This window comes from Podarcis pityusensis, assembly GCF_964106645.2.
Source record: "Podarcis pityusensis genome assembly, chromosome: 7".
In the NCBI taxonomy this organism is placed as follows: domain Eukaryota; kingdom Metazoa; phylum Chordata; class Lepidosauria; order Squamata; family Lacertidae; genus Podarcis; species Podarcis pityusensis.
Genome location: NC_138031.1, coordinates 32,106,467 through 32,134,196, shown reverse-complemented (window position 1 = coordinate 32,134,196; position 27,730 = coordinate 32,106,467). Strand labels below are relative to the sequence as shown.

Below are 27,730 nucleotides of genomic sequence, written 5' to 3'. Positions count from 1 at the left end.
AAAGTAAGGGGAAATGTATGTGTGTCTTATGGAGTGAATGCAGGGTGCGCGGCTATCCCAGAAGCCAGAACAACAAGAGGGATCGCTTCTTTCACTGTGCAGCGATTCCTCTTGCTGTTCTGGCTTCTGAGATTCAGAATATTTTTTTTCTTGTTTTCCTCCTCCAAAAACTAGGTGCGTCTTGTGGTCTGGTGCGTCTTATAGAGCGAAAAATACGGTATTTCCCACGTTCAGGCTCTCGCTGAAATAGTAGGGACTTCTTCACGGCAGGTGAAAAATGTTCATGAAAAGCACATTCCCTGCCTCTTGTTTCAACGCAGCCCTAAGTTAAGAGAAGCTTGATTTGATTACTGATAATTCCTTTTCAATTCTTCCCCAGCAACTCCCGAAACTCCTCTGCCTTCTCCTCCACAAGGCTCTGGTCAGGAATACAAGGTAGCTGCAAACCAAGTTACGGTTATTTCACAGCAATCTCTTCCAAAACAAAAGCCATTGTGATATTGATCAATGCTTCTTCTTTTTGTAATACAAGCACTGCATTAAGCCATTGTGACACTGGAAAACTCAGGACAGATAACTCAGACCTGCTGTTAAAGAGACAAGTACAGTTCCCTTTGGAGAAGTTTTATATATATATAAGAAAACAACAAATAAATCACTTTTACTAACTTTTTTTTTAAAAAAGCTTGAATTCAGATATAATTTGTGGGTGCAAGTAGGTGAATGGAGATGGGGAAGCTGTTTCCTGTTTGCAATGCGTTTGAATCAGTATTGAAGAAATTTAATTTATTGTCCCCTTATACATGAAAAAGTCTTAAGTATCACTAGCGGAATGCAAAGCCTGATTTTAAAGGAACTGCAAGCTGAAATTTAGAAATAATGAAACAGCAAAGCAAGTAGTTTTAACAGTTAATCAAAGCAGGTGTCTCATTTTCTTGAATATACAATGGAGGTTGAAAGCCAAAATACTTCCTGCAAGCATCTATGTGACGTATGTGTGAATTATATCGTGAAATCCTGTACATGTTTACTCAAAAATAAGACCCATTGTGTTCAGTGGAGCTTACTCTCAGGCAAGCATGCATTGGATTCTAACCTATGTGGAAGCAAATCTCCTTAATTTCAATGGAATTTATTTTAAGTAAGTGAATACTGCTGTGGGATTTGTTTAAAAATGTATTGTCTTTTGCTCTTAAGTAAGAGGCTCTTGTAAATAAGTTCTGCTTTTAATGTTGAACTGTGGGTTTTTAAAAAGCTACTATTCAAAATGTGAACTATAATTTTTTAAAGAATTAAATAAGGATGTTAGCAAAAAGTGGAGAAATATTTTCCCCATTTACACTTTCTCCTGAAGTGGAAAAATTAGAAATTTTGGGGGAAATTAAAAAAAAAAGCACGTATCTTCTGAAGTATTCTGTTAGAATGAATAGAGCAGTGTTCTAAAATAGCACTGTTGCAGCCAATACACACAGCTGCATTTTTTTTAGTTCCAACATTCAAAGTTGGGAATATTAGTGATTAAAGCATTGGTACTATGTTTGCCTTGGTTGCTAAACAAGCAACACTCTTATCACTTGATGCTGAAAAAGTACATCTAAATATTTTCCAGTATAGAATACGTTCAGATAGCTAGTAGCCTAACAAGCACAGCCTCTGACTGTTGATTCTATTTTGCGTTTTTTGTATCAAGTGAAATAAATGGATGAATGTTAGAAAATAGACACATGCCCTCTTATAACACGCAAACAGGAAAGTGTCGAGAAGCTTGCTTCAGTTCATACAAGACCTTCAAATGTTGATGGTTTATATTTTCATCTTCTATCTTTCTCTATTTTCCCAGCTGGCAAAAAAGGGAGGGGGACTACAAAAAACTTTGATACCAAAAGCTTACAATAGCATATCATATGCTGGATTTTTAATCAATAAAAATAAGCATATCCAATTTAAAATGTCATGCAACCAAAAAAGTTTCACATACTGAAAAAGCACAATGTTATGTGTTGTGCTAAGTTTTTTAATGAGCAAAATGAGTTTAGCTTTTATAAGAAAGTACTGGATAGATTTCAGTTTCCCCCCCAAATTTCTCTCTTTTGTTCTAGAAAAAACAAACATATGGGAAAACATCCTCCACGTGACTTTAAAATATCCATAGATTTTACAACTGTAGACCCTTCTGATGTTATCGGCATAGTATCAAAGCTGTTGCAGTTCAGTTCTTTGTCATGCTTTTCCGGTGACATCAAAACCATTGGACCAATGTCATGGAGCCTTTCTTACACCAAAGTTGTTCCTAATAGAGATTGGGTTGTGTCATAATGCCCACTCTGGGTAGCAGATCCCAGAAGGCCCTGCAGTAAAGGCTATGGAAAAGTTAGATATAAGAACATAAGAAGAGCCTACTCTTTGAGGCAAGTGGCCCATCTGGTTCACCATATTGTTCTCATAGTGGCCAACTAGATACTTAAGGGAAGCCTGAATGCAATAGCACTCCCCCCCCAGGTGATTCTGACCAACTGGCGTTCAGAGAAGAAGAAGAAGAAGAGTTTGGATTTGATATCCCGCCTTTCACTCCCTTTAAGGAGTCTCAAAGCGGCTAACATTCTCCTTTCCCTTCCTCCCCCACAACAAACACTCTGTGAGGTGAGTGGGGCTGAGAGACTTCAAGGAAGTGTGACTGGCCCAAGGTCACCCAGCAGCTGCATGTGGAGGAGCGGAGACGCGAACCCGGTTCCCCAGATTACAAGACTACCGCTCTCAACCACTACACCACACTGGCTCTCAGAGGCATATTGCCTTCAACAGTGGAGGCAGAACATAGCCATCTTGGATGGAGCCATTAATAGGCTCACCCTCCATTAATTTGTTTAATCCAGACGCAGGTCCAACACTGGTCCTGAGCTGAGACCTTTGCTCAGGAATGCCCAGAAAATGCTTCTCCACCTAGAGTCCCAAATACTACATCACTGGACCACTGGCATAGGCAACAAACCAAGATGGAACTAACAGCAAGAGTGGGAGTGAGTTAGCCTGAGCATGGCAATCTGGGTTGAGTACCATAAAAGGGTGTAGTTGGAGTAGTAGGTGGATCACCTGGAGCTCTCCAAGGTCCTGTACCTCTACTTTGCCTTGCCCTTTGGGCTTCTATTTCATGATGGGATAGGACAAGATAAGGTGGTGATGGTGAAGGAGGCAGGTCCACATTGTGGATACTTCTTATCTGGTCCAAGTGTCTATTGTTACCTGAGCATTGCAGCAAGAAAGCAGAGGAGCAGAGTTTTTGGTGCTTAACACTCAGATGAATGACTAAATGATTTCCTAGACTGCCAAATGTAATGAAACACTTTTCCTTTTTGAAACTCTTAATATCGTTATCTATTTTATACAATGCTTTTCCTTGTTAAATAATAAGTATATTGTAATTTATTGAGAATCTGATTTATTTTCTAGGTGTAAAATTATTTTTTTAAGCCTAATTGTACAAAATCAAAATGACTGGCTTTGTTCGAATGGTATATTGTGCTGAGCTGTTTGAACCATGATGTAATGTATGGATGTTGGCTTGAGTAGCCATGAAATGGCTGCTGCAAATGTTTTCAGATAGACTGTTTTTCATCAATGCTCAATAAACAGATATTGAAAACATATGAATGTTAAATGGGCCTTGAAGTAACTTTTTTTCTTTGCATAATGTAAACAGCAATGTTGGGTTGTTGGGTTGTTTTTACAAAAATTGGCTGTCATAACTATGAGCAGAAAAAGTTAAATTGTTATTGAAATCAGATGAGAACCACATCACAGCTCAAACTGCATCGGTTAGAGCTTTAATTAGGCTAAATTCCTTTTATTTCTTACTCAGTTCATTGAAATCCTTAGAATTTCTAAGAGGTGAGATTGCTCTTTGGGGATGGCAGCTATTGTACTGTAAGTTAATAGAGTTCCATCCCCCCCCCTTTTTTTGCTTTTTGAGGTTTCAGATCAGAAAATTATGTGTGATTTAATTCAGGGAAGAATGGATGAGATTAATTTTTCTCCGGTCAGATAATTGTATGTTTTTGATCTATGTGTCTTTTTTCAATTTTTAAAAGGAAAATAATTTACAGTCTCTGCATGTACATTCTAGTGGATCAGGTCAAAGACCTACCTGTTTTCACAGTGGTCAACCAGATGCTTAGCCATAGCCCTCAAGCAGAACATAAGGGCAACAGCACTTTCTCCAAGTGGTATTCAGAGGCATACTTCTTCCAACAGTGGTTGCAGAACATAGCTAGTGATGATGTTCTTGTCCATGAATCTCTCTAATCCTTTTGAAAACTCACCCAAGTTTCTGGCCATCACAACATCCTGTGGGTAGGAATCCCATAGTTTAACTTCACTGTATGCAAACGTATTTTCTTTTGTTTCTCCTGACTCTTCCAGCATTCAGTAGCATCGTGTACTCTCAGGCGCTAGTATTATGAGGAAGATTTCCCCCCTCTATCCATTTTCTTCACATCTTCCATAGTTGTTTATATCTCTATCATGTCCCTTATTTTTATATATAAACTTGAAAAGCTACACATTTTGTAACTCAAACCAGTTACTCCAACCAACAGTTTTGGTTGTCCTTTACTGAGCCTTTCCCAGCTCTACGATATCCTTTTTAAGGAAGGGAACCAAAACTATACACAGCATTTTAATTGTGATTACACCATACATTTGTATAATGATGTTGTTATTAAACTGGCAATTCTTCAATCCCTTTCATAATGATGGAATTTGCCATTTTCATTAACCGCTCCACACTGGATCAACATATTCATTGAACTATTCACTGAGATGCCAAGATCTCATTCCTGGGATTGAGCAATACAGCTGCAACTAAAATGTTTTGAGTGTGTTGTAAATTGCAGTATATGAATGTGACACTAGATGGCAATGGTGAGCTATGTCAAATTCAATATATTTTTCAAAACGTTTTTTAAAAAAGCATTTTCACAGTGTTTTTTATATGCCTGTAGATTCAGCCATAATCACCCACAGTATAGACTCCATTAGTGTGGATGTGAAATTAGGATTTATTTATTGCTGAAATGTACACCCTTGCTTACATTGTATTGCATTTGCCATTTTACTGCCCCTTCACCAAAGTTACGGAGATCTTTTGGAGCACCTCACAATCCCTTTTTGTTTAACCCACCCTGAACAATTCGACACCACCAGCAAATCTGGCTACCTTGCTGCTCACTTATATAGCTATGAGACATGCTATGATCTTTGTAATTCCAAAGAGTTAAGGAACCCATAATGGCATCGCCTGATTAAATTTATTGTGGTAAAACAAGTAGTGAATTTTGTTTGAGAAAGTGATAGAGTCATGTTGTAGAGAAAGAATGGCACTCTTTCCCACTTCCTCTTGAAGCTCTTTGTACTTTTCAGGTGAATTCTACCGGATCCAGCTTTAACCAGATCCTTGGAAAAATAAAATCTCACTTTCTCTTCATGGGGAGCTGATCTGAGGAAGGGGGGAAGAGAAGTGAACAGATGGGGTGGCACCCATAATACACACTCAAAAATCCAAATGTATCTTAAAAGGTTGGTGACACCTGAAATAGGCAGATGCCAGGCCTAGCCACCATCTGTCTACCCAGCAAGCAACATTTCCTTAGTGGACTACTTGTTCAAATGGCCTACTTCGTGTTAGTAATGGAAAAGGAATAAGGAACAGTATATCCCTACCTCCTTTCCAAATGATTTGCTAAAGCAAATCGTGCCTTAAAGTTGAGGTAATAAGGCCACAGGAAAGTGATTTAAAAAGATAGAGCCCAGACTGTTTTAAGGCAAGAAAAATTGTTTTCCTCTTGGCCCTTCTTTACAGTGCTCATTATGAAGGCTAGAGGTAATATTTTCCACATTGATGGTATCTGTGGTTGGGCAAATGCATTTTTAAAAAAACTTCTCAATTGTTGTGTGTTTCAAATAAACTGCCCATTTAATGTTCCTCTTGGCAAAAAGAATTATTTGATACAAATTATGGCTTGGATCTAAAGGTGGCCTTCCTCTAATGCAGAGGTGGGGAGCCTCAGGCCCAGGAAATGGATGCAGCCAACAAGGTCTGCATATCTGGCCCTGCAGATTCTCCCCAGCTCATGCCCTCACAATGGACCACGCTCCTACTTGGCCTGATCAGTCCCTCCTGAATGCTTTTGCATAGAGAATGTAGTTTACTGTTCTTCAAAGCTCTGGGATGTATGGAAGGAGTTATTTATTTTTATATAAAAAAGGCACTGATACAAAAGCACAACCTTTATTATAAAGATTATCCGTTAACATGGGGAAAGATCCTCTAAAGTTGATCTGACCTTGTATAGTTTAAATAGAATTATCTGTGGCTATCTACCATATTTTTCCATGTATAAGACTAGGTTTTCCCTCTAAAAAATAATGTCCAAAATTTGGGGGCATCTTATACACTGATAGATCTCTCCCCATTTTCTTAAATCGGAGTCCCCCAAAATAGGGGGCGTCTTATACATGGGGGCGTCTTATAGATGGAAAAATATGGTAACTATCCATATTACACTCTGCTTATGTACCTGAATAAAGAAAAGAAGACAAGAAGGAATATAAAAATGGTAGCCATACAGCACTCTGGATAATTACTTTTTTTTAAATCGCTCAGCTGCATAGCCAGTGGCCACAGTTTGAACTTCTAAGTTTTGGGAAGAAATCTACATATTCAAAGTACAGGCAGAAAGGGAGAAGCAGATTCGGGATCTCTGGGAATTCAAAAACAACTTTGATGTAGAAGAAGTACATAAATACAGCAGCTGAAAAATTACTTTGGCAAAAAAAGTGACATAGATTAAAAAGTTTCTATACACCAGCCAAAATAAATTCAATACACATAGATTTCCATCAAAGCTGGAGTCAAGTATTTCTTTCTCCATTTCATATTTTCATATCTTCTTACAACTTCATATTTCATTTTTGCTACTGTCAAGTGCAAGGAAAATGGAGATTCCTATGGCAGACAATAGCAGCAGCCATGTAGTTCGAACATTTGATGACCCAATTGTGAATTTGTGTCCACGTTGTGGAGATGGCAGCTTTCAATCTAAACAGTTCTTCGGCTGCTTTTCCCCTGGGATCTAGTCAAAGCAGGTTGATGTGCTGAAGAAAGTCTTGCTCCTAGGCTGTAGAACTGCTGGATCTTAACAGCGCTCATCCATGAGTAACTGTCAACATTAAAATACAAAGAATGTACTCAAAATGGGTGCAAACTTGCAGAATAACAGACCATTTAAATTATCTTTGTTCCCAGAAATAGTTTTGCTATCAGTGAAATCATTGTGCGGTATTTTGATACTCTCTTCTGCAGCACACAAATTGCTTTGTTCAGTTACCTCTCTGGAACTTCTACTGAAAGGTATTCATGCTGCGAAAGGTATTCATGCTGAACTCTACACACAACCTCCACCCTAAGTTAAAGACTGTTAAGAGTAGATTGACACCTGGACAAATTAATTCATCTACAGTCGTACCTTGTTTTGCGACCAGGATCCGTTCCAGAGCCCCAGCCACTAGCTGAAAAGGATGCAGGGCAAGGTGCTGCATCTGTGCACGCATGTGGAATGGTTTGTGCGTCTGCGCATGTGCGAAGCACGATTTAGCATTTCTGCACATGTGCGAGCGGCAAACCCAGACGTAACCCGTTCCAGTACTTCCTGGCTTGCTGCAGACGTTCGCTGGAAGGGACGCTAGACGAGGCGGACGTTCGCGGAGGTATTACTGTACTTTCTTATATCAAAGAATGCAATCCTATCATGTCTACTCAGAAAAATACCCAGTTGAGTTCAATGAGGCTGTTCCTGGTGTGTATAGGATTGCAGCACTGGTCACAGTGAAATTCATGTAAAAGTTAGCTTCCTTACAAGCAACAGCCTTATTTTAGATCCAACTCAATGTGAGAGATTTAAGCATGGATTGATGCTTCCATTGAAGTCAATGGGTTTTGAATGAGTTTAGGTCTGTCTGGATTATAACCCGAGTATGTTTAATACATAAGGTTAAATATTTAAGAGTTAGGGGTTCACAGATCTTGGAGGAATTCAAACTCATTAATATCTATCTGAACACTACCTAGCAGTTTGAAAGCACATCAAAGTGCAAGTAGATAAATAGGTACCACTCTGGCAGGAAGGTAGACGGCATTTCCGTGCACTGCTCTGGTTCGCAAGAAGCGGCTTAGTCATGCTGGCCACATGACCCAGAAGCTGTACGCCGGCTCCCTTGGCCAATAAAGCGAGAAGAGCGCCACAACCCCAGAGTCATCTACGACTGGAGCTAATGGTCAGGGGTCCCTTTACCTTTACCTAGTTGCAGTTTATGAAAATACAATATACAGTGGAACCTCGGGTTGCGAACGTGATATATGCGGGAGGCACGTTCACAACCCGCAGCATTCACAACCCACAGCGCTGCGTCTGTGTATGCACGTGATGTGATTCAGCTCTTCTGCGCATGCTCAAAATGTGATTTAGTGGTTTTGCGCATGCGCGAGCGCCAAAACCCAGAAGTAACCCACAGCATTCGCAACCCAACGTATGACTGTTTATGCATAAAACTTGCTCTTTTCATGACACAGTTGCTGCAACTGTATTCATAATTATTGGGAGCGATTCTCATTGGAGTGGGACCTGCTTCTTAATGCATACAGATAGGTTGCCAACCCACTCTTACAAACTTCATCTGTGTCATCAAATGGCCACTGAATAATCTGCTAAAATTTTCTAGGAATGCACATGTCAGTTTTAATCAAATGCATTATTTTCAGAATAATAAAAAAAAGGAAATGGCTCTTCGACATTTATTCAGAGCAAAACCACCAACTTCTTTTGACTTTGATCAAAACTGAGAAAAGGAAGGCGATGAGGGCTGAAGATTGAATGAAGTGACATCGCATTGCTCAAGCGTTGCTGTTGAAGTAGCAGAAAGGCAACAAGCACTTTCTACTAATATGACAGAACAGCTTCACCCATTTTGAGCACCAGGGCAAGTTGTAGGGAACTTAATAAGGAAGTGAAATAATCAGAAATCAGGCTTGGAGGACAAAAGAAAGCACTATCACTACTGAGACAACATGTTTATGTTCTATGAAATAACATCCACTGTGAAATTTACAAGTTTGGGTCATTCAGCCTGTGCAACTGAAATCAACAGGACTCAGTGGTTCCTCTTCCTCATAGAAATAAACATAGCATCCTTTTCCATCCTTTTCCATAGCCACAAGGGGTGCTTATCAATTAAGTCATATGCCACAATTATCAAATGCAAGAAAAAGCAAACCATACATTTGTTCACTGTGAATATGGCTCATGCAGAATGAATTCCAGACTTCAGTGGTGCCATAAATGAAGTATGATGGTTTAACCAAGTTTTGATTACACTGCCAGATTCCTTTCTCAACACACATCTGAAGAACATTATGTATTGTAGAAAAGGGCTTGTGGACACTCTTATTGCTGCTGTTCAGGTCAGGATTCCTTAGGAATCATTCTCTGTACAATAGCAAAAGTTATGGTCACCACTAACAGATGAAGCAGGGCTGGTGTCAGACTCCATAGAGCCTTTGGCATGGTGCCAACCGGGACCCCTCCGAACCCCAACCCCCAAATCAGGGAAGGGTCCAGCCCTGTTTGGGGTGCTTGCAGGAGCTGCCAAGCTTTCTTTGCCACCCCTGGAAACACTTCAGCAATGCATGAGTGGCAGAACTGGAGCAATCCTCAGTTCCTATCCATGTTGACTGCCAATGATCTTAAACTACCCCAAATGCAATGCCCAGACCAAAAGATAAATGAAATTACTTTTGGCAATTTAAAACGGCAGTGATTGGCTCACAGCTGAATGGGTGCTGAGATTGGCTCATGGCTGAAAAGAATTTGCAGGGCTATCCAGGAATGCAATTAAGTTGAGCTGCTAACAAGCCCTCCCCAAGCCCACAGGGTGCTTGATCTAATGTGGTCAACATCTGGCACCAGGCATGATAGGAAAGCTTTTGCCAGATCTAGCAGGTCAGTTACAACATGGCGTACGCTTGCGACAGAAAGGACAGCTGAGAAAGCAATCAGTGTAGGTAATTTGGGTGGTTTTCAATTAAGTTTTACTCAGAGTAAACCCATTGAACGAAACTTAGACATGCTCATTTATCTCAGGGGGTCTACTCTGGCTAAAACCTAGTTAGAAGCCACTCTCTTTTAATCAACAAATTGCCCACTTCTAATGCAATGGACTGGGAAAGAAAGATGGTTTGTGGAGGCTTGGCACACATATGGGAGTCAGCAGAAATGCACTGGGCTAGCTCTGCTCCTTCAAAGATGTCAGGGGCTGGGCAGAGGAGGAGGAGTGGTGGAGACTGTCTCCTCATCCTGACCCTTCCAGGGAGGAGGAATAGGAAGACAGTATAGATGTGCAACAGGTGTTTGAGGAAGGTCGCAGCTCAGAGGCAGATGAGGGGGGAAAGTTGGGAAATCATGGGAGCAGGCAGAGCCTGAGCAGCAGCTGGCTAACATATTGTCACTAGAAAGTATTCCAGACCCTCCATCTCCCAGAACCCAGCAAGCCTTAAAAGTAGGAGAGCAAAGAGCTCAAAGACAGAGGGCACGTAGCAGCACCCGTAAAAGTGACAAATGAAGAAGTGGGAGAGACGGGGAGCAGATATTTACTCAGGACAATGCCATTGTCCAAGAGGCTGGGTTCTATAGCCTCTCTCTGTAAAGTTTGAAATAAAAAAGGACTGTAAGAAACTTTTCCTTGTCTTTAGAATTTCCTGGGCAACCAACTAGGAGCCGCTGACAGCCCCCTGACAAAAGATGATACATGTGATAGCAACATCCCTCAGCTGACGTGTGATTGGTTCAGTCTTGAAGGAAGCAGCTAGAAGGTATATAAGGCAGCCTTATCCAACCTGGCTCCTTCCAGATGTTGGTCTACAACAACTTTCATCATCTCTGACAATTGGCAACAATGACTAGGAGCTGCAATCCAAAAAACCTAATGAGACCAAGTTGGAGAAAATGGATGTAAGTTCTCTCTATGGGGGCAAGAGCTTTGATTGACCAGTGTTCCCACCCCTGTGGAGGAAATTCTATGTGCATCAATTGTCTCCTTTCAGCATGAAGTGATCATGCATCAGCTGAGAGACATCAGTATACAAGCCATTGAAGGACTGTGCTTTCCTGTTTTCTTCTTCACTATCTTTCCCTGTATGGTGATCCACAACACACAAAGGAGTTCAATGTGTCTGCTCCCAGTTGTTTAAAGATACCACGCACAGTTATTTAGAAATAGTAGTAATTATTCTTGTCCTTGTCTGGCACCAAGAAGGAAACTTAATTCAAAAACCCAAGATAAAGAAAATTTTGCATTGTAGATAAACATTTTTGCTCTTGCAGTCAAATGACAGCATATTTGTGAGATTACATTTCAAAGGCACAGTTGCACTGGTTCCATGCAGCAGGGTTATCTTTGATGCTTGTCAGACTTCTCAGGAGAATAGGCCCATCATTAAAGAAATGCATTCTATTCATTATTCCTTCTTTCCCCCACTATCACCTCTCCTGTTCTTTATTCACTTTGTTCCTTCTGCTGTACCGTGTGGGTCTTTATTTTCAAAACAAGCCACTTGCGTGCTACCTTTTCAAATACCTTTGGAAAATTTAAATATATAATGCACTTAATGCTCCTTTTATCTTTCGTGCCAGAAATATCTTCAAAAAGTCCAGCGCATTTGTAAAGCAAGAATAGCTCTTCTGGAATTCTTTCTGGACGTTGTTAACTAATACCCTTGTCACAACTGTCTTTCTTTTACTTCCACCACAAATTAATCCACTACACCTCTTGTAATCTGAATTATCTTGGTTTCCTGCTTCATCTCTGAAGAGACGTGAAGAGGGGATCATAGTCATGTCTGTATTGCAAAAGGCTTCTATTCCAATTTGAAGAATATTAAACATAATGGTGACAGCCCAAGTCCCCTTCCTCTCCTTTCTTCTGCACCCCTCTGCATCCCTCACAGTCTGCTTGGGGAGTGTCCTACAACCAGGAGTGCCATCTTGAATAAATTATAAGGGGTAGGTAAGCCCTGCCCCATATAATCAATCACATGATGTGGTGAAAACACACCAGTTGAATGGCAATGGCCATCAACTCAAATATTTTAATGGGGGGTCAATAGGACCTCAGCCCCTAGGAGGGTTGGACTATGGCCTGGGAGACCAGGGTTTGAATCCCCACTCAGTCATGAAACTCACTGGGTGACCTTGGGCCAGTCATCATCTTTTGGCCTAACCTACATCACAGATTTGTTGTGAGGATGAAATGGGGAGGAGGAGAATCATGTACCCCACCTTGAGCTCCTTGGAAGTAAAAAGTGGTACATAAATGTAATAAACAAATAATTTTTTTAAAAGGTTATAACTCACAGAGTTGGGGCCAGGCTAAGGGATGAAGGGAAAATGTTGATCCAGTACTCATTTAAACACAAACCTACCTGAGTTGCACTTCCTGGAATAATACAATAACTAAAACACAGTCATTTTTTGAACGGTGCCCTTCTCTGAATTTTGCGACGCAGTCCTCCAGGCAAGTAATGTGTAAAAGAAAAAGAAAAAAAAATATATGCTGGGGTATAATAACATATCAATTGTGTTATATGGTGGTTGGGGAATCCCTTGCATAAATTTGTACGTTAGACAAAGCTGCATTCAAAAAATACGTTTATTAGGAGGAATTCAGACCCAAAGTGCTGACAAAAAACCCACAAATTGCTGCAGAAATGTGGAGAACTGATCTGAAAAATCATGTGGAAAAAATAGACACTTGGGCACCCTATTAGAGACACATAGCACCTGTCAGTGGAAGAAAAAAAGAACTTTGACACTCCTACCTGGCACTGGGCATTACGGAAAAGTAGTTATCAGCTGTAAAGAATTGTCTTACCTCTGGGATGATGGACATGGAACGCTTTGCATTTTTGAGGACAAATCTATTTATGTGCAAATGATTTCTTGCTGCTGTCGCAGGAGCTACAGCAAGCAGTGCCAAATATTTATTTGGTTACAAATTGAATTTGCAGAGGCAAACTGGACACAGGAGGACCATCAATCACAATGGGACCTAACTGTTTATGATGATGATGATGATTATTCCTGTTTTTCTGCTTTTATAGCTTTTTTATTTTATTTTATTTCAAGCATTAGACACTGGATGCAAAGGCAATTACCATCCCTGCATGGATGCTGCTCTTTTTCATTTCTGTCGCTTTATTATGGCAATTGAATTCCCATCCCTATCCCATTTTCCTTTTTATCCTATAGGGGGATTTGGGGGTCTTTTTTTTTAGTTTTTCTTTTTTTTCTCATTACACAGTATTATTGCTATTTTAAACTCTTTCCTGATGTCCTTTCCAGGACTTCATCTGACTTGTCTGAGCTTCTTCAATCATAACCTTAGCTGCAGTTCTGCAAATAGCAACTGTTCTATGTGAATGAGAGTCAGAGAACTTAGTCCTCTAAATTCACACAAAAATGGGAAACTTTCTTATTATTCCCATTACTGTGCCTTGTGTATAATATTTGGAATCAAAGCCTACTTGGGCTTGACATTTTGCTAGTGATGGGCAATGTCTCTCTGCTCTGTTCAGAACTGGATTCAGAAAACAGAGTTCCTTCCCTCCAAAAGTCAGGAAATAGCCTTCTTATTTATATTTTAATACGTCCAGTTTTGAATTTGGTTCCTATTGTTCTTCCAGCTATATTACTGGGAGGGTAATGAGATCTGAATTCTCTGCCCCCAACTCCCACAAGCATCCCAGCCACTGGGACCCTGGGATACTCAATTTCCCTAAGACAGCTAACTGGTTCTCCAGTTTATGGTAAAGGTAAAGGGACCCCTGAACATTAGGTCCAGTCGTGACTGACTCTGGGGTTGCGGCGCTCATCTCACTTTATTGGCCGAGGGAGCCGGTGTACAGCTTCCAGGCCATGTGCCCAGCATGACTAAGCCGCTTCTGGCAAACCAGAGCGGTGCACGGAAACACCGTTTACCTTCCCACCAGAGCAGTACCTATTTATCTACTTGCACTTTTACGTGCTTTCGAACTGCTAGGTTGGCAGGAGCAGGGACCGAGCAAGGGAAGCTCACCCCGTCACGGGGATTCAAACCGCCGACCTTCTGATCGGCAAGTCCTAGGCTCTGTGGTTTAATCCACAGCACCACCCGTGTCCCTTCCAGTTTATGGTATTTAGAGGTTAATAATATCCTAAGCTTTGCGATTAACACTGTTACTGCAGCATTCCCAGTGATAGAGAACTTTGCACAGAGACTAAAAAGGGATTGTGGGGTGTGTGGCGATCCTACTTGTAATGAAGCCAAGCATTGCAAGTGGAGCAAGGTCATAATATGGATCAGGTGTAGGGAACCTGGAGCCCTCCAGATGTTGAGGAACTACTATTCCAATCAGGCCCAACAAGCATGGCCATGGATGTTGTAGATCAGTAACATCTGGAGGGCCAAAGGTTCCCTACACTTGGACCAGATAATTATCAACTTTGGCAGCACCCCAATTTTCTGCAGAATACAGATTCATCTCCACCCCACCCTGAAAAAAGTGTCCTAGTGTATACATGTAAGTTTCCACCTATTCCTTAGTAAGTAGCAGAGGAAATGTCTGGTAGCTCAGTGAGTACCAAGGACAAAGAGTTGTAGCAAGAAAGCTGAAAGTCTTTGATTTAAATCTCAACTCAAATTCATCCTAGCCTTCTTACAGTTCTAGCCTTCTTACAGGGCTGTCACTGAGATAATTGCATAAGTAGTGATGGTGAGAAGACTGTGATTACCTGATCCGAGATACAAATTTGTCTAGGTCATAAAGGCTGGATGCATTCCAGATCAAGCACGATTTCCCAAGTTCTTCTCTGGCCTGGCATTTTAAACGAGAAGGATTTATTTATAAAAGCCTTCCTACCTCACCTTAAAAGGTTCCCCGGGACAACTTGCAACCATAAAAAGCACATGGTAGTACAATAAGAACAGAGAGCAATATGGCACAACCAAGCACCAAAAAGATGATCCTGTGTAGGAATCCTGGCACTGTATTCAACTAACTTCTATTCAGAGCAGACCTATTGAAATTAATGAACCTAAGTTGGTCATGTCTATTAATTTCAATTGGTATACTCTGAGTATGACTAGCATTGTCTACAACCCATCATGTCTAGATGAAGTAGGTTATTTCACCAAAGTCCTCCGTGTTAATATCTTACTTTGGATTAACCTCTACTTGGTTATCATAGAATTGTAGCCTGCAATGCAGCAATATTGTAGCCCAATGTGGGGCTTGAACCCACGACCTTAAGATCTCAAGAGTCTTATGCTCTACTGGGGGGTTGACATGAAGCTGCATGGTTTTTTTTAACGGGCACATAAGCTACAAAAAATGCAATGTGCACAAGTAAAGTCATTTTTTTTGAGTTCCTTAGGGAGGAAGGGCAGGATATAAATTTAATAAATGATAGAAATAAACCGGGGCAATGTCTGAGCTGTGGCATTGCAGCAGCTAATGCATTTGGTGCCATGTCAATCATGCATGTGGTTATCTCATCAAACTACAATTCCCAGGCAGTAGTGTGATCAGGAGCATACACACAGCAACATTAGTGTGGGGATGTATGCACTACTATTTCAAGCCAAGCCAAACAAAGGGAAAAGCTTCTCCTGAATGCTTCTTGGAAAGCTCACTTAACATTCTGAGCCAATTCACAACTGAGCTAAGGAGATCTTGCCCATCATAAACAAGAAGCATGTTAAGTATTTAAAGTATGCTATAGAAATTCTCAGTGCTATTGTTTTGCATTATGCAATCGTTCTTCTGAGCCGTTGAGTAGACAACTTCTGTCATTGTTTTTCCATACTTAGTCTTCTTCAGAGCTGCCCATTCTTTTCTCTCTCCTGAATTCATATGTTTTTCACAGCCAGAAGAGAAGTACAAAGCCAGCGGGTGACGCTCCCTCCTATCACTGACTTTGTACCCTAGAAAAGGCAATGCTTTACTGCCACTTGTCAAGCTCAAGGAAGGTGACAACCTTCTCCTACTGTTTTTGCAATATGGACAAACTAGCAAATCCTGAATATAAAATACGGTTTTAGCCCTGCAGATAAATCACTAAGGGACTAATTGCACTAATTGAAAGTCCCATTCAACTTAATGGGGCTTACTTCTGAGTAGCAGGCATAGGCTTGTGCTATAAATAAGGGTTGGCCATTGGATGGGGCAGCTATATTTATTAGTCTCAAAATTAGAGCTCAATATGCATTGTTGATTCTGATGGTTGGGATTTAGCTGTGCATATCCCCACCCTTCACAGAGAACACTATTGGAAGAAGTTTTGGTGTGCTTTTTTTTTTTTTACTGGGACTGAACCATATTACTGAATACTAAGTTGATGCCTATTCTCCAGTTCCATGGTAGATTTGGCTGGAGATTTTAATGGCGGTGTTGGAAATTCGATCGTTTGATGAGTCCCTGATTTATGCTGATAGTCTCTGGTTACTGTTTTATTATGGATATTATATTATTTTATTCATTAGCATTTTCTTTTTGAATTTACTGACTGTAAGCTACTTTGAGTAGCATTGACTATGCCACACAAAATACGCTGTTCAACTGGCGGTGGTGTTTTTCCCAGCTGAATGGCAAACCTATACTTAAATGGAATCTTTCTTTGTAAAATGTAAAACGGGTGGCAAGTCCAGAGTCCTGTGCTTTCAGATTTTCACCTGCTAGTCCTGGGAATCCCAGGCACATGTAAGATTCTGGACCCAGAGTCAGAGCTATTGACAGAAATATAGCTTCTTTTACAGTCGGTAGAGGATGAGATTCTTAATCGCAGGATTCGAGCTCCATGTTGGGCAAAAGATTCCTGCATTGCAGAGGGTTGGACTAGATGACCCCCATGGTCCCTCGAGCTCTGCAATTCTATGAGTCTGTGCTTTTATAGTAATCAGTGGTAAACAACAAGCACATTTGCAGCACTGTCTTCAAAAGCAAGTATATTTTGATGAAATTAGTTCATTATTTCCATACTTTAACATTTCTCTTTTTATCTGTGCAGGGAGACGAGAACATGAAGCTAGGGAATTAATTGCTATTTCACCTGGAATGTTATGCAATGCATTTCATTATCTGGGGTCTTTGCACAAATCTTTCTCGCTAATGTGACTACCAGAAAAGAAAAGAGGAAGATATAAGGAGTCCCTTTTTTTTGCACGCTGAATCCTGAAGTTTCGGAGTGGTAAAATTTTAAATGCTTCATGCAAAATCAGGTCAGCTATAGACAAATGTCAGTAGACTGGATGCAAAATGCACTGCAGGCAGAAAAAGATGACATTTATCAGTCATCCATACATCAGTAACTAAAACAATTTTAGGGTTGTCTAGACAGGCATCTATTATTTCTTAAATTTAAAAGCTTTAGTAGAAAGACAACAGCAAATGCTCTTTTTATATTTAGGATTTCCCCGCCTTCCAAGAGAGATGAGACAGGCAAAGGAAAAATGGCAGTTTTCAAACCGAGAACTGCAGATTTGCTGATATATAGAAATATTTTTGACAGATGTACTCTATATATATGTACGTGAACACAGGATAATTTATTGCTCTATATCAACGGCAATGGAACTGAATTATCAGAGTATGCATATTGTATCGGATGTTATTACTTTGGTACTCTGTATTAAGGGCACAACTGAGCTCAAATTAAGCACTTTTAAGTCTTACTCATTTCCATGGGAGAGTTAAGCACATGCCCACAATTTTTATCACATAAATGGATGAATGCAAAAAAATGTTAATTTTTATTTGCCATACTGTATTTGCATCCAGACTTTTCCTTAAAGAACTCTAGCAGCCTATGTGGATGTCTGCTATTTTATCCCCACAACAGCCATGTGGCTGAGATGGAACCTTGCTAAAGACTATTCAGTGGGCTTAATGTCAAACAATCTGAATTGGAATATACACAATTCCAGTCTAACATTCTGGCCAGAGTGCTATTGTGTTCACATTCTACTTTGGGGCTTCCCATAAACATCGGGTTTGCCACTGTGAGAACAGAACACTGGACTAGACGGATCTTTGGTCAGATCAAGCAGGGCTCTTCTTCACTTTAATACACTCGTGTAACAATGATATAAAAGTACTAGTCAGTTAGAATGGATCATACTCAGTATTGGGCCAACTGTGATGGCCATGGTACTAACTGTAAAGAAAGGGTACATCTGCTTTGGCAGTTTTAGAACACAGGAAGTATTTCTGGAAGTATTTCCGGTCGGGTTCTTTTTTGGTCCTCCCTGGAGATGCTGCGCCACCGAGCTACAACCCTTCCCGTTTTCCCTGCTCCTCTTTCCCTCCTCCTGGGTGTCCTGCTGCCGCCTGAGTACCAATGCTCAAAGCAGTTGTTGGAAGGGCCACACATAGGACTTAGTCCAAAAACAGCGATTTGAATGTGTTATAAACATACAACACCAGAGGGAGTCAGAAAGCAGAAAACCTTTCTACAGTGGTACCTCGTGTTATGTACTTAATCTGTTCCGGAGGTCTGTTTGTAACAGGAAACATGTTACATGAGGTGCGCTTTCCCTAATGGCGCCTCCCGCTGCTGCTGCACCGCCAGAGTGCAACTCCCACTCGCATCCCGGGGCAAAGGTCGCAAGAAGGGGTGTCTACTTCCGGGTTAGTGGAGTGCGTAACCCACAGCATTCGTAAGGGGGATGGTCTGTAACACGAGGTACCACAGTATAGCATTTTTACGTACTTTTTCTTTTTCTTTTGTTATAATGATTTAATTTCTGACTTATTTATAGCTGGTTTCCCCCCTGTGTGTAGATCCACCCTGAGACCCGATGCTAAATGGTCTGCAGCACGATTTTAAACAGAAGTACAGTGGTACCTTGGGTTAAGAACTTAATTCGTTCCGGAGGTCCGTTCTTAACCTGAAACTGTTCTTAACCTGAAGCACCACTTTAGCTAATTGGGCCTCCCACTGCCACCGCGCCGCCGGAGCACGATTTCTGTTCTCATCCTGAAGCAAAGTTCTTAACCCGAGGTACTATTTCTGGGTTAGCAGAGTCTGTAACCTGAAGCGTATGTAACCTGAAGCGTCTGTAACCCGAGGTACCACTGTAGTAGCATGCCCAGAGGCGTAGCAAGGTCAGGTGGTACCCAGTGTGGAAATATTTTGTTAGCCCCCCATTGATGGCTCAGGGTAGGCTTGGGAGTTGAGGGGGCGGGCGGTGGGCCGAATATCACCCCCTCAGCTATGACACCCAGGACATTCTGTCCCCCGCCCCCTTCCTATACCTCTGAGCATGCCTTCTGAATTTAGAGCAGTGCACAGCCCCCCTTATCTGATTTGGAGCCTGATTCAGTGCTTCAGAGTAGCTGTGTTCCAACCTGGGATGGTCTGGGGCCAACCTGACCCAGGTCCAGGTCCCAAGCCAATTTTGGAGCCTTGTAATCAGGTGGGAGGTGGGGTAGAAGGAGATGTGGTTCCTCAAACATGGCCACATGTTTAAGACACTGGTTAAACATGCAGTCTGGAAGGAGGAAAAGGAGACACACGGAATATGTTTACATGTCACCTCCTCCCTTCCCTCATTACCAGACCCTGCTTTTGACAACCCTGGATCAGTCTGGGGGGCCTCAGTGTCGTCTGGGGCTGCCTCAATCTGGGTCAGCGCAAATCAGTTCAGGATCCAGGATTAAGCCAGATCTGATACACAGCCCTTGAAAATATGGCACTCTTGAGTTGCCTCTAAAACTCCAGTTCTTGGAGTTTTGTGGTGGGCGTGTAAAGTAGTTAAAAACTTTTGGGAGATGATATATAATGAAATGAAAAAAAAAATGTTCAAAATAACTTTTGTTAAAAAACCAGAAGCTTTCTTATTAGGAATTACAGGTACCGAGATCCCAAAGGATCAGAAAAGATAGTTTATGTATACAACAACAGCCGCGCGGATACTACTGGCCCAGAGATGGAAGGAAGAGTCAACCCTGACCAGAGAAGAATGGCAAACCAAGATGATGGACTATGCCGAGATGGCAAAATTAACTGGGAAGCTCAGAAATCAAGAATACAAGAACTTTAAAAAAGAATGGGAAAAGTTTATAACTTGTTTACGAGACCATTGCAAGCAGGTCAAAACATTGGCAGGATTTTAACCACACTTGTAAAGTAATGGAAAGTATGGATAATTTAGAAGGAAAATATTTTTTTTTTTTTAAATATTTATTGGGGTTTACAATAAAAATAAATATAGTGAACAGTATAACAAATATCTTAACATAATTTCACATTTTCTTTGGACTTCCTCCATCTCCCGCTCCCACTTTCATCATTATAACTTTTTACCAGCAATTTATTATCTTATTTGCATTCTTATATCCCATCTATGTATTTATAATCTTATAATTCTCAAAAAGGTTTATATTTTCTCAATCTCACTTATTATCTTAAATCATCTAAGTTAGTGGTGCTCAATTATTTATGATCTAGCATCCTGCTTAACATTCACTCAAATTACAATGTTTTTGTAAATAATTCTTAAATTTCTTCCAGTCCTCCTCCATCTTCTCTTCTCCCAGGTCACGAATTCTGCCGGTCATCTCGGCCAGTTCCATATAGTCTATCAGTTGCATCTGCCATTCTTCCAGTGTGGGTAGATCTTGAGTTTTCCAGTGCTTTGCAAGTAGTATCCTTGCTGCCGTTGTTGCATACATAAAAAATGTCCGGTCCTTCTTTACCACCCCTTGGCCGACAATACCCAAAAGAAAGGCCTCTGGTTTCTTTGTGAAGGTATACTTAAATACCTTTTTCAGTTCATTATAAATCATTTCCCAGAACGCCTTCACTTTAGGGCAGGTCCACCAGAGGTGGAAGAATGTTCCTTCACTCTCTTTACATTTCCAACACTTATTATCAGACAGGTGGTATATTTTTGCAAGTTTGACTGGGGTCATATACCATCTATATATCATTTTCATTACATTTTCTTTCAAAGCATTACATGCAGTAAAATTCAACCCAGTACTCCACAACCTTTCCCAGTCCTCAAACATGATATTATACCCAATGTCCTGCGCCCACCTTATCATAGCCGATTTAACCATTTCATCTTGTGTATTCCATTTTAACAGCAAGTTATACATCCTTGAAAGTACCTTAGACTTTGGTTCTAACAGTTCTGTTTCTAGTTTCGATTTCTCCACCTGGAACCCTAGTTTCTTGTCATTTTTAAAGACTTCTTTAATCTGAGCGTAATGTAACCAGTCTCGCACTTTATCCTTCATTTTCTCCAAACTCTGCAATTTCCAGTTGTCTCCATCTTTTTCTAGTATTTCCCAATATTTTGGCCATTTAGCCTCCATATTGGGTCTTTTTCGGGCCTTAGCTTCCAAAGGTGAAAGCCACCTTGGAGTTTTGTTTTCCAACAAGTCTTTATATTTTGTCCAGACATTAAACAGTGATTTTCTGACAATATGGTTCTTAAAGGCCTTATTTGCTTTAACCTTGTCGTACCATAAGTATGCATGCCATCCAAAAGTATTGTTAAACCCTTCCAAGTCCAACACGTCAGTGTCTTCAAGAAGTAGCCAGTCTTTTAGCCAGCAGAACGCTGCGGCCTCATAATACAACTTTAGATCTGGCAGGGCAAAGCCCCCTCTTTCTTTCGCATCAGTTAATATCTTAAACTTAATTCTGGGCTTTTTGCCCTGCCAGACAAACTCTCTCTGCCACTTCTGAAAGCACTCCGTCTTATCCAAAACCTGAAGTGTTTGAAACAAAAACAACATCTTTGGCAATACATTCATCTTGATAGCAGCAATTCGGCCTAACAAAGAAAGTTTCAATTTTGTCCAACTGTCTAAATCTCTCTTAATTAATTTAGAAGGAAAATAATTGGATAAATACTGATATGCAGTTGTAAATATTATCATTATGACCCATGGAAGAGATAGGGGGAAGTCAGGAGATTCAGAGTAATCACGATATTCAGATTTTGAATGGTTGGTTGTTGTATGTTTATATTTTGTAAAATCAAATAAAAATATAAAAAATAAAAAATAAAACTCCAGTTCTCACAGTGCTCTCTCCCAATTCAGTATTACATGTTTCTAAAGGTGCTTTAGAAGTGATGACATCAAAGGTTATATTGTCCAGCTGACTGGTGATACAGGAAATCCACTATGGCAACATCCGATAGGTTTCCATCCAGTCCCTGCTTAGAAACCTTTAACAGAGGAAAGTCCACCATCTTCCAAGGAAGTCTCTCCCACTGTCAAACAGCTCCTACCACCAGGCAGTCCTTGGTAATGTTTTGCTGAAATCTCCTTTCTTGTAAGTTGCTTTGGATTCCTACTGTCTGTAGCCACACAAAGAAAGAAAGAAATTTGCTCCATCGTCTATTAGACAACCCTTTGAATGGTGCTGGCATGTTGCCTCTTAATCATCCAGGGTAAATGCAGCTTACACTATTGTATCCTGAGTACACTTCATTTCCCATTTCCGAAGCAGGTATGTTCGTAAACTGACTGTAGCAGTTTCATTTAAATTATTTGTTAGTAATTTATTTTTATCTCATTAATAAACTTACGTCCTGATTTTAGGTCCTCTTAAGATTAAGAATGTTTAACAGAATGTTTAAACTCGCAACAGATCTGATATTTTTTTCTTATTATTATAGTAAACAAATATGTTCAACTTTCTCATTTTCTTCCAGGACAGACAGGTGTGTGAGTGTGTGTGTGTGAGAGAGAGTGCTTTACACTGCCGTGCACATGTTGAATGCATGTTTTAAATGCATTCCCCAAAATGTATTTCTTCAAAATATTTTATAAGTCCGTCATCAAAATGGAAACCAGTGCTGTTTGCAACAAGGTAAGAATGAAAAACAAAAAAACCCCCAAACCACGATTGAAAATAGTATATAATGAAGCAGAACACAAGTGGCAGATAAAAAAATCAGAAACTGTCCATAAAATGCCTGGATCAATAAAGAGGATTCTCCCCCGCCCCCTGCCGGTGCCAAAATTATAACAATGTTTTCATCAGTTGGGCCTCCTTGGAAAAGGAATCTGCAGACTGGGAGACCGTATCTGACACAGCCCTCTCCCCAAAGGCAAAATGAGGGCATTGATTTACTGGGGATAAAATCAAGGACTCTCCTTGGCTAAGGCAGGGACGGGGTTTAAGGTGTGTTGTGTGGGAAAAGGATCTGGCTGGCAGGCTAATTCCTGAATTTCCCTCACTGGCTACCAACCTGTCAACAGGTTTCAGTTCTCCATTCTTCCTATCTCAAATGCAGCTTTTCACATTTCCATAGCAATTTCCAATTATGGTTATTATTTTTTAAACCCTCGTGAACATTCACCACCCATTTAGTACAAAAATACAAACACACTGTTGCATGCAATTGGGACTAATACCCCCCCCCTTTTGCAAGCCGCTTCCCATTATATAAAGCATTTTTTTTTGTACTGTGCTTTCACTAATCTATGCAATTCCATGCCCCACAAAGATACATTTTCTCTCTCCATATTGCTTGGCTGGAGAGCTGCAGCGCAAAATTCAGAGAAGCGCAAAGTGCTTCGTCTCACGTACTGGTCTGAGAATGAGGTGAATGAGGGAGCTTCTCATCAGGATGCAAACAAAATTTACTTTCTCCTCCATCCTACCTGTCAGCTACCTGACAGCACCTTCGAAGGGAGAAGAAGAAACGCCACACTCTCCAAAGGCATTCAACCTCTTTCCGTGACACCCCCCCCCCGAAGCCTATAGGCCACCAGGAGAAGTCTCGAGGCTTGCAGACTCTTGTCACTCCACTCCCTCCCCTGACTCACTTGCAGCCCATCGTGGTGGATTATAGGTCAGGCTACTCGGGAGTGAGCAGTCAGCCTAGCTACTTATTCTTCCCATTCACTATATGCATGCATCCTCATATGCATTCACAATATGTGGTTATGGAACTTGGAAGGGTTCCTTCCTTCAATTAAACTACCTCCAGGTACCCGGTAGTGAACGGTGCACAATCAAAACTCGAACTGGAGTGCTTGTCCTAAGCACTGACAGCAGGGTTAAGGCAGCATAATTACTGCGATGTAATGATCGTCTGACAGTCAGATGCAATGCTCTCATGAAACCGGAGCGTTTGAGGCTGCTGTTAAAATTCAAGCTGGGGGCTGTATTTTACTTGTCAACATCTCCCAGATAGCGAAACTTTTCCTATCCCAAATTAGGAGGGTCCCCTCCCATGAATGCAGAAACCTGAAAGTATGTTACAGTAATTGGAAGCAAAACTTTCTCCTCCTATGTGTACGTGTGACACAGAACTTAAAACCTGGTCAAGCCCTCTGTTCTCACAGTGGCCAGCCAGATTAGGGGCGCCACCTTTGTTCTGGCAAAGACAGGGCAGGGCAGGCCGGGCTGTTCAGGGGCGATTGTTTTGTTTTGTTTTAATCTGGTGCTGAAGTGACTTCAAGGCAATCCATTACACCCTATGGCAGCACACAAACATGAATTTGTAAATCTGTTTGTGCTTGGCTGCCCAGAGTTTGTACATGACCTTGCACACACCCTTTGAAACACATGTATTTGGAGAGGATCCCTAGCCACACACACACACACACAGAGAGAGAGAGAGAGAGAGAGAGAGAGAGAGAGAAGACCTGAAATACAGGACAAAACTGTATCAATACAGGAAATACACAATAATCCTGTATTATACAGAACAGGGGGCAACCCTAAACCAGATGCCTATGGGAAGCCCAATGGTTTCAGCAACTGATACTGAGATGCATTACTGCCTCTGGCTGTGGATGCAAAGTAAAGCCATTGTGCCCAGTGTAGCCATGAACTGCTGGACACTTAAGGCACATTTCAAAAAGTCAGCTCTTGCATGCGCCATGCACACTATGGACATTTTAGTCTTTAAGGGACCACAGGAATCTGGGTTCAGCCAGAGAACTACATGGCTGTGTTTTGGGAAATTGCAATTTTAAGGATTTTTTTTCTTCCCAAGGGAAAAGCAGAAGCAGATATGGGAACAAAAAGCATATTTTATTGACACTGCCTTCATCCTTGCAAATTGGTGCTGTCTTGTGCATTAAACATTACTTTCAGCTCATTTCCCCTTATAGCACAGTTTACAAATCATAGCTCAATCCTCTGTGTGTTTACTCCAAAGGAAACCCCTTATTGTCCAGTGGCTAAACTGGCACAGGATTTTGGCTTCAGAATTCCCAGTTTACTGTCTCCTATTGTAATCCACTCAGTTTTGAAGAGTAATGTTTGATGATATTGACTGAACTAATAATCACCTTGCTTTTAATATGGCATCTTTGTATAAGTTCAAAAACACAAATGCATTTTTAAAAAAGGAATGTAAAATTCAAATACTGAATATGAAATGGAGAGAAGGGAGAGAGAAATGGAGAGAAGCCTTCTATCCCCTAGCAATTGTAGGGTTGTTGTTGAGTTGCTTTCTTGTTTGTCTTTTTACATTTCTTCCTGCCCAAAGATGCTTAAGTCCTGTTTCTTTGAAATTGCCAAGGGACCGAGTTTCAAGTGTCTTTCATTTCCTATTGCAGTCGAGCTATCTCCCCACTAGGTGGAGCTGTAACAATAGGTTTCTTCAATTTATGATAATAAGGAAAGTCATGAACCAATTTGAAAGGCAATGTTCATTTTAACAATTCAGATACACTCCTGTTAATTTGTATTTTATAAAGGTTCAGCAGGCTTCACTGAATGTCTTGTTAACCAGAGTTTTAAATTTGCTTCCAAATCTGCCATTTGATTGTGCATTTTAGAGTGATTTTTTCCCCTTTATGGGTGATTGTATGGCATATTTGTATGAAGTGTATGCATTTGTGTATGTGCATTGATATATAAAAATATTCCCTTCACATACACGAAATATGATTTTTAATGCAATTCTTCTGCATGGATCAGGACGTGATCAAAATGCAGTGCTAGCACAGGACACAGACGCAGTGCCACCACGCATTGTTTAGAAATACGCCCAAATGGAGAGGGTGATTGCCTTCCCTTGTAAAACCCAGCAGGTACGCTATTCAATATCCAAGAGAGAGACAGAGAAAGAGAGAGACATAGCAGACATGGCTTTCTTTGAGGAAACACTTTTGTTCTTTAAGGATATTTATAATCTCTTAAAGGGCCAGTGTGTTGACAATGAGCTAGCCACAAACCTGTGATTAGCGATGAAAGGGGTGGGATTTGAAGGATCTCGGAGAATCCCGATCCCAAGGCCACGTTTCTCAAATCAATTCATTGTCAGGACCGGATTAACTTCAGGCAAACACAAGCGGCGATGCCGAATTGCAAAACTGGGAAGCTCCAATGCGATTTAACGCCACTTGCATCCATGCCACGTTGCTTGGATGCAAGCTCCATTGAACCCAGTGAAACATTCTTCTGAGTAAACATGCATGGGCTTACCCTGTGCATCCTGGGTTTCGACTCCCTGTTCCCTTGAGGCAGCTGCTGTTTTGCGCTCTCTAGGGTCCCCTCCGGGTCTTAAAGCAACAGCCCCCATAACTTGGAGTTTCTCCAGGCTTGGGAATCTCCCCTTTCTAAATTTACAATGCTTTCTGAGGCTGCCCTGCTCAGCGCCAACTCTTCTGCAGTGTGGAAAGATTCTTGCACGTAGTTGTGCGTTCATACAGTCTCCTGTTGCTGCATGCTAGGATGGGTGGGGTGAAACAGGGGGTCCCTCACTGGAAGTCTAGCGAAGCAGCCCTATATCTACTCGGAAGTAAATCCTATTGAATTCAATGGTGCTGGCTCACAGATAAGCGGCATATAGCCATCCTCAAACCAGGCATGAGGAACACAGAAGTACAAAGGAGAACGTCTTTCTACACCTGGCGCTTCTCAAATCACATTGGGACGATGAAATAGTAAAGAGAGTCCAATTCCTGGGGGGCGTTCAGTCTAAGCAGATTTTTTTTAGGGGGAGAGTCAACTTTTATGAGGAGTTTGTCTGATTCTGGGGCTTTCTGCCCCCTGGAGTGGCTCCCACATTATATGAAGCCACAACTCAAGAAATATGTTGATAAGAGGGGAAAGCACTCTGCACATGCTCAACAGCACTTTGTTTCCCCTTTGCAACAGAAATTGTAGAACCAGCTCATTATTTTGTACTGTAAAATAATATGCTTGCCCTCCCCTAAAGGTAAAGGTAAAGGGACCCCTGACCATTATGTCCAGTCGTGACGACTCTGGGGTTGCGGCGCTCATCTCGCTTTATTAGCCGAGGGAGCCGGCGTACATCTTCTGGGTCATGTGGCCAGCATGACTAAGCCGCTTCTGGCGAACCAGAGCAGCGCACCAGAGCAGTGCACGGAAACGCCATTTACCTTCCCGCTGATGCAGTACCTATTTATCTACCGGTACTTGCACTCTGACGTGCTTTCGAACTGCTAGGTTGGCAGGAGCAGGGACCGAGCAACAGGAGCTCACAAACCACCGATCAGCAAGTCCTAGGCTCTGTGGTTTAACCCACAGTGCCACCCGCGTCCCCGCCCCAGTGACCCATTTTTTGGTCAGCCATGTCATGTTTATGATGGCGCAATTTTATAATGGGATTGTAAACAAAGGACTCTTTCCCTTTGAGCGTT

General features: G+C 41.3%; 1 protein-coding gene and 2 long non-coding RNA genes across 6 annotated transcripts in view; 1 reads left to right on the top strand and 2 right to left on the bottom strand.

The window, feature by feature from the left end:
• HNF4G (hepatocyte nuclear factor 4 gamma) overlaps positions 1 to 10,930 on the top strand; it is a 74,369-nt gene extending 63,439 nt beyond the window's left edge. For 2 of the 4 annotated variants that reach the window (XM_081013526.1, XM_081013523.1), the window contains 2 exons: positions 380 to 435; positions 10,799 to 10,930. In XM_081013526.1, the coding sequence (XP_080869652.1) occupies positions 380 to 435; positions 10,799 to 10,915 (173 nt within the window). In that variant the 3' untranslated portion in view covers positions 10,916 to 10,930. Of the gene's footprint in view, positions 1 to 379; positions 3,656 to 5,415; positions 5,506 to 10,798 lie in introns of those variants that run through there. The other 2 variants (XM_081013524.1, XM_081013525.1) reach the window with 2 other exon arrangements.
• Positions 1 to 27,730, bottom strand: part of LOC308481379 — a 916,155-nt gene that overhangs the window by 519,070 nt on the left and 369,355 nt on the right. The gene's annotated exons all lie outside the window — the stretch shown is intronic.
• LOC308481405 overlaps positions 6,414 to 27,730 on the bottom strand; it is a 53,365-nt gene continuing 32,048 nt past the window's right edge. Inside the window, exon 2 of the long non-coding RNA XR_013988642.1 lies at positions 6,414 to 7,214. This is a non-coding gene — a long non-coding RNA (uncharacterized lncRNA). The remainder of the gene's footprint in view (positions 7,215 to 27,730) is intronic.